The following is a 7,875-nucleotide window of genomic DNA, read 5'->3' as shown; positions in this document are numbered from 1 at the left end:
GTAGTGTGTGTGTGTGTGTGTGTGTGTGTGTGTGTGTGTGTGTGTGTGTGTGTGTGTGTAGGGATGTTTCTTAAGTTAACTCTACCTTGTCCTTTGTAGCTTGGCTCAAATTTTTTAAAGCCTTCTTTAATCTCCCCAAGTAGATCAGCTTCCAGTGTTATTTGTTCTCACAGTATCCAATACTTTTCCTTTATAACATTTATTACAGTTTAATTATATATTTATTTATTTGACTAACGTCCATTTCCTCACTGGATCATAAGTGTTAAGAAGGTAGATTCTGTGCTCTTTTCCCATCATTGTATCATTTGTGCCTATTAAAATATTTGCTAAATAAATGAATGAATAAATGTAAGTCAGCCAGGCCTCAAGGCAGGTAATAGAAGTACAAACAGGTGAGCATTTGGGGAAAAAAGATGAAAATACTTGCAATCAGAATACAGTAAGGTGTATTCATAATTAATTTTACCTTCATAATTAAGGTAAAATATTGGCCCAGCATAGTCTACTTATGTATCTCCTGTTGGAGCAGAAATTAATTCTAGGTCACTGGTAGCCCTGAACTATAAGTTTCTCTCTACATAGAAGGGAAGGAGGAGTGGGAGGCAGAGATCAGGCTTGGCAGATTTAAAATTACGGAAGCAGGACTTCCCTGGTGGCGCAGTGGTTAAGAATCTGCCAGGGTTTGAGCCCTGGTCCGTTGCGCGTGGACATGCCACGGAGCAACTAAGCCCGTGCGCCACGACTACTGAGCCCGCATGCCACAACTACTGAGGCCTGCGCGCCTAGAGCCCGTGCTCTGCAACAAGAGAAGCCACCGCAGTGAGAAGCCCATGCAGTGCCACGAAGAGTAGCCCCCACTCACCACAACTAGAGAAAGCCCGTGCGCAGCAGCGAAGACCCAATGCAGCCAAAAATAAAATAAATAAGCAAATAAATAAAAAGGAAACATAAAATTATGGAAGCAGCTAAGAGAGTAGATCTTAAAAGTTCTTATAACTAGAAGAACAGTTGTAACTATGAGGTGATGTCTGTGTTAAGTAAACTTATTTTGATAATCATTTCACAATAAATACATATATCAAATCATTATGTTGTGTACCTTAAACTTATACAATGTCATATGCCAACTACATCTCAATAAAGCTGGAACAAGGTAAAATAAAGTTATGGAAGCTTCCAATGCCCTAGTGGAAAAAACACTGTTCTTTTTTTTTTTTTTTTTTTTTTTTTTTTGTGGTACGTGGGCCTCTCACTGTTGTGGCCTCTCCCGTTGCGGAGCACAGGCTCCGGACGCGCAGGCTCAGTGGCCATGGCCCACAGGCCCAGCCGCTCCGCGTCTGCATTTGGGATCCTCCCGGACCGGGGCACGAACCTGTGACCCCTGCATCGGCAGGCGGACTCTCAACCACTGCGCCACCAGGGAAGCCCAACACTGTTCTTTAAATAAGAAACCTTGTTTCTGTTCCAGATATGATCACTGTTTTGTTCTGTACTCTTGGGAAAGATGTGGTATAGCATTAGAGAAGTCACCATTTGCACTTACATTTATTTCCATAATTATTTTATGGGATAATAAAAACATTCTCTTTATTTCTTAATGTGTGGTAAAAAATGAATGAGGTGATAGAGGTGGAGCATTTTAAAAAGCACACACTTTATAAAGTGTACTTAATATTTGCCCAGAAAACAGGAAATCTTTCAATTTTATGATTTCTCTGTTCTTTTTATTTATAATTACAAGGAAGAGGTATCTAAAAGAAAAGAATGTGGTATGAAGAGCTCTATCTCCTCTGGCCACTGTATTCTGAGTTCTGTAAGGGCAGGGGCCTTGTCAGTTTTACTCACTGTTTATCCTCTGCACACAGTGCCTAGTAGGGGCCCAGAAATTGTTTTTGAAATGAAAAATGTAGTGAATTGTCCTGAGGCCTTGGTAATTAGTATTCTGTGATTTTTTTGCCTTGTTGGCATTCTGCAGAAAATAACAATCTGAGGCAGTACTCTTGATGTTTGTTTATTTTTCTTATATTTCAGCTGTGGCAGAAGTAAAACTTCGAGATGATCAGTATACACTGGAACACATGCATGCTTTTGGAATGTATAATTACCTACACTGTGATTCATGGTATCAAGACAGTGTCTACTATGTTGATAACCTTGGAAGAATTATGAATTTAACAGTGATGCTGGTAAGAAAAAAATTTGTAATACTAGGATTTTCCAATAAATTTGTTACTTAATTTTCCCTTTTCATCTAATGTCTAGAGAATTGAGGTACACATACCTTTAATATACGGAATCCTATCATCAGTTTATGTAAGGCTTCATTTTGTTTAATTCAATTTTAATTTTTCCCCTTATTCCTGTTACTTAAATTTACTTGTTCCCCTCCACTCTTACCAACAGGCAACTACTCTGATGTGTTGTATATCTCAATATTGATGTAACTGCTTTTTCTATGTGAGTAGTTAATCCTATGACAGTGGATTTATCTGTTTTTCCCTTTTAGTTAATTTTTGCTTTATGTATTTTTAAGTATGTTAATTGGGTGCAGACATTTTATCAATAGGATTGTTTTGTCTGTTATGCAACGTCCTTTTAACATTATAAAATACTCCTCTTTATCTCTGGGCTCTGGGAATAATTTGTCTTGAAGTCTTCTGATATTAATATAGCTGTCCTGGCTTTTTTTGTTTGTTTGTTTAATTAGTATTTGTCTTTTTCTTTCCGTTTTCTTTGAATTTGTCAGTGTTGTTATTTTTAAAGTGTGTCTCTTGTAAAGAGCATATAGTTGGGTCTTGTTTTTTATCCAGAATGACAATCTTTGTCCTTTAATTGGCTTAGTACATTTATATTTAATGTCATTACTGATATGGCTGGGTTTATGTTACCGTTTGCTAATTCTTTCCATTTTGTCCCATCTGCTCTTTGTTCCTTTGTGTCTCTCTTCCTATCTGTTTTTTTAATTCATCACAGTTTTTCTTTTTAAAAATTTTTTTCTTAAAATTCCACTTAATTTTCTCTTTTAGCTTTTTATTTAAACCTGTTTGTATTATTATTTTTAATGGTTAATGTAGAGATTGTAGTACTCATCCTTAATTTATCCTACTTTGCCTCCAATTAATGTTATTCCACTTTAAAAAAAATGTAAAAATCTTATGGTATTATAATTCCTTTTACTTTTCCATCCTCTGAGCTATTGTCATACATTTTATACTTCTTCATATGTTGTAAGCTTCACAATACATTGTTAATGTATTTGCTTTAAGTAATCAGTGGTCTGTCAGTAGCTTCCTGACTATTCTGCTCCTTTCAGCTTTCCTTTGTGTTGCATCTACAGAATAATCTATCCAGTTTGCTTGTTTAATCTTATCACTTCTCATTTAAATTCCTAAAATATTTCCTTTATGACAAAATCCACACTTATTAATATGTAATTTTATTTTATTTTTATTTATTTATTTTTTTTAATATGTAATTTTAGAATAGATAATGCATTCATGTGATTTAAAAAACAAGAAATTTAAAAAGGTATTTAGTAAAGTCTCTCTGACCCCAGTTTTATCTGTCCTGTGTTCAGTACCCCTTTTCTCTCCGTAACTTCTTCTTATTAGTTTCTTGTATATTCTTCCAGAGGTGGGGTTTTTTGTGTGTGTGTGTGTTTGTTTGATTCTGATTTTCCTAGCAAGTATAAGCATAAAGTGATGTATTTGTTTAAAAAATACAAACTCCTCACCTTGGCAAATGCAGCTTATAATGCCCTTTTCTCCAGCCTTGTCTTTCACCACTTTGTACACTACATTCTAACAATACTAAACTCTTGCAGTTACTGAAACATGCTCTGTATCCTTTTCCCTCCAGCCCTTTTCCCACATAATTTACTCTACCTGAAACATTCTCTCTTACTTGTGTGTCAGGTTGCTTCCCAGTCTTCACTTGAGTTTCAGCTAACTATTTCATCTAGGAGACTTGATGACGTCCTCCCTTTGTTCCCCCAGGGATATTCAAACCATTGGCTCTCAGATCTGCATGGACTCTGAATTCCTGCTAGGCCAGGGGTTGGCAAACTTCTTCTGCACGGGGCCAGATAATAAATGTTACAGGGTTTATGGACCAGTCTTATGTCACAGGTGCTCAGTTTTGCTGTAGTAATGTGAAAACAGCAGTTCACGATATGTAAACAGTGATTGTGGCTGTGTTCCAATAAAACTTTATTTGCAAAACCAACAGGCTAATTTGGCTCATGGGCTATAGTTTGCCAACACTTGGTCTAGGCTGTGGGTCTTTCTTATATTTCTGTAATCCTAGCAGCCAGCAGAAGCCTTAATCAGTATGTTTATACAATGGATAACAGTTGTTTAAAGCTTGTTCTTACTCTTTGGAGTTGGCTTTTCATTCTTTTTTTTTTTTTTTTTTAATCCCCTTTGTGGTACGTGGGCCTCTCACTGTTGTGCCCTTTCCCGTTGCGGAGCACAGGCTCCGGACGCGCAGGCTCAGCGGCCATGGCTCACAGGCCTAGCCGCTCTGTGGCATGTGGGATCTTTCCAGACCGGGGCACGAACCTGTGTCCCCTGCATTGGCAGGTGGACTCTCAACCACTGCGCCACCAGGGAAGCCCGGCTTTACATTCTTGATAGGATCTTTTTATTCTTCAGGTACAAGTATGAGTCTGGTTTGTTGAGATAATTTTACTGAATAAGAAAGATTTATTTTTCTTCAACAAACATGTATTGAATACTGCTGCATGCTTTGTAGCCACACACACAAATAAATTGATAATGTCACAGCGGAAGTAAGGATAAGATGCAGTAGTAGTATGGAGGAGGAAATAGTTTACTACTATGCATGGCTAGGAGAGGGATGTGGATAGGGTCACATTTTAGAGCCAAAAGCTTGGTTTCATCAGTTCACTCATTGATAATCATGATTTGGGATACTAATTCCAACTTAAATCAAAAGATTGGAAATCTAGAATTAAAGTTCATGACTGCATTTGCAATACTGTAGATAAGCAGTGTGGACTGGTCAGTATATTTTTCTTCTATTGCAGAGTTTCCATAGGAAGTAAAATTATTTTATTTATTTATTTATTTTGAGGAGACTATTTACAGCTTTCTTTTTTTTTAATTTTTAAATTTTATTTTATTTACTGAGCTGCATGAGCTGTTTATATATTTTGGAGAGTAATCCTTTTGTCCGTTGATTTGTTTGCAAGTATTTTCTCCCATTCTGTGGGTTGTATTTTTGTCTTGTTTATGATTTCCTTTGCTGTGCAAAAGCTTTGAAGTTTCATTAGGTCCCATTTGTTTATTTTTGGTTTTATTTCCATTACTCTAGGAGGCAGGTCCAAAAAGATCTTGCTGTGATTTATGTCAAAGAGTGTTCTTCCTATGTTTCCCTCTAAGAGTTTTAGAGTGTCGGTCTTACATTTAGGCCTCTGATCGATTTTGAGTCTATTTTTGTGTATGGTGTTAGGGACTGTCCTAATTTCATTCTTTTACATGTAGCTGTCCAGTTTTCCCAGCACCACTTATTGAAGAGACTGTCTTTTCTCCCTTGTATATCCTTGCCTCCTTTGTCTTAGATTAGTTGACCATAGGTGTGTGGGTTTATCTCTGGGCTTTCTGTCTTGTTCCATTGATCTATGTTTCTGTTTTTGTGCCAGTACCATACTGTCTTGAATACTGTAGCTTTGTAATATAGTCTGAAGTCAGGGAGTCTGATTCCTCCAGCTCCGTTTTTTTCCCTCAAGACTGCTTTGGCTATTCAGGGTCTTTTGTGTCTCCATACAAATTTTAAGGTTTTTTGTTCTAGTTCCGTAAAAAATGCCATTGGTAATTTTCCTTTTGCTGCATCCCATAGGTTTTGGATCGTCGTGTTTTCATTGTCATTTGTCTCTAGGTATGTTTTGATTTCCTCTTTGATTTCTTCAGTGATCCTGTTGGTTATTTAGTAACATATTGTTTAGCCTCCACGTCTTTGTGTTTTTTACCATTTTTTCCCTGTAATTCATTTCTAATCTCGTAGAGTTGTGGTCAGAAAAGATGCTTGATATGATTTCAATTTTCTTAAATTTACTGAGGCTTGATTTTTATGTATTTATAATTGTTACATCTTCTTGGATTGATCCCTTGATCATTATGTAGTGTCCTTCCTTGTCTCTTGTAACATTCTTTATTTTAAAGTGTATTTTGTCTGATATGAGAATTGCTACTCCAGCTTTCTTTTGATTTCCATTTGCATGGAATATCTTTTTCCATCCCCTCACTTTCAGTCTGTACGTGTCCCTAGGTCTGAAGTGGGTCTCTTGTAGACAGCATCTATATGGGTCTTGTTTTTGTATCCATTCAGCAAGCTTGTGTCTTTTGGTTGGAGCATTTAATCCATTTACGTTTAAGGTAATTATCGATATGTATGTTCCTATGACCATGTTCTTAATTGTTTTGAGTTTGTTTTTGTAGGTCCTTTTCTTCTCTTGTGTTTCCCACTCAGAGAAGTTCCTTTATCATTTGTTGTAGAGCTGGTTTAGTGGTGCCGAATTCTCTTAGCTTTTGCTTGTCTGTAAAGCTTTTGATTTCTCCATCAAATCTGAATGAGATCCTTGTAGAGTAATCTTGGTTGTAGGTTCTTTCCTTTCATCACCTTAAGTATATCATGCCACTCCCTTGTGGCTTGTAGAGTTTCTGCTGAAAAATCAGCTGTTGACCTTATGGGAATTCCCTTATATGTTATTTGTTGTTTTTCCCTTGCTGCTTTCAGTAATTTTTCTTTGTCTTTAATTTTTGCCAGTTTGATTACTGTGTGTCTTGGTGTGTTTCTCCTTGGGTTTATCTTGTATGGGACTCGCTGTGCTTCCTGGACTTGGGTGGCTATTTCTTTTCCCCTGTTAGGGAAGTTTTCAACTATAATCTCTTCAAATATTTTTGCAGGTCCTCTCTCTCTCTCTCTTCTCCTTCTGGGACCCCTATAACGCGAATGTTGTTGCGTTTAATGTTGTCCCAGAGGTCTCTTAAGCTGTCTTCATTCTTTTTTCTTTATTCTGTTCCGCAGCAGTGTATTCCACCATTCTGTCTTCCAGGTCACTTATCCGTTCTTCTGCCTCAGTTACTCTGCTATTGATTCCTTCTAGTGTAGTTTTCATTTCATTTATTGTATTGTTCATCTGTTTGTTTGTTCTTTAATTCTTCTAGGTCATTGTTAAACATTTCTTGCATATTCTCGATCTTTGCCTCCAGTCCTTTTCTGAGGTCCTGGATCATCTTCACTATCATTATTCTGAATTCTTTTTCTGGAAGGTTGCCTATCTCCACTTCATTTAGTTGTTTTTCTGGGGTTTTATCTTGTTACTTCATCTGGTACATAGCCCTCTGCCTTTTCATCTTGTCTGTCTTTCTGTGAATGTGGTTTTTGTTCCACAGGCTGCATGATTATAGTTCTTGCTTCTGCTGTCTGCCCTCTGGTGGGTGAGGCTATCTCAAAATAATTTTATTTGATAGCTTACTTGACATGAATCAGAGCAAAGACTAATATGTCTTTGATTCCTTTTCCTGTCCTATTGTCTAGCTTCTGTGGACACCTTAGAATAATTTGTTATAGTTCCTTATTTGGTTTAGTCTCTCTTTGCCTGTCTGTTGACTCATTAAAGACACTAAATACACACACACTCTATATACACTATATACTGGATAGTGTATGCACACAGCCAGATGCCCTATAGACATACATGTGTGCTATATTGCCCATACATGATCATACACATACATACTCTGCATATGCATAGTTAGCATTTTATTGTGTGTTTTAAATTTAAGGGCTTTTACTTTTTTTTTAAGATTCTGTTATATTTTGTTTAGAAAGACAGATCTAAAATCTGGA

At 36.8% G+C, this 7,875-nt stretch overlaps 1 protein-coding gene across 1 annotated transcript in view; it reads left to right on the top strand.

The window, feature by feature from the left end:
• NUDCD1 (NudC domain containing 1) overlaps positions 1-7,875 on the top strand; it is an 80,816-nt gene that overhangs the window by 6,706 nt on the left and 66,235 nt on the right. The window contains exon 2 of the mRNA XM_024739737.1: positions 2,035-2,189. Coding sequence (XP_024595505.1) covers positions 2,035-2,189 — 155 coding nt within the window. The remainder of the gene's footprint in view (positions 1-2,034; positions 2,190-7,875) is intronic.

Source organism: Neophocaena asiaeorientalis, unplaced genomic scaffold (genome assembly GCF_003031525.2).
Source record: "Neophocaena asiaeorientalis asiaeorientalis breed wild unplaced genomic scaffold, Neophocaena_asiaeorientalis_V1.1 scaffold66, whole genome shotgun sequence".
Classification (NCBI taxonomy): Eukaryota; Metazoa; Chordata; class Mammalia; order Artiodactyla; family Phocoenidae; genus Neophocaena; species Neophocaena asiaeorientalis.
This window is presented reverse-complemented; position numbering and strand designations above follow the sequence as displayed.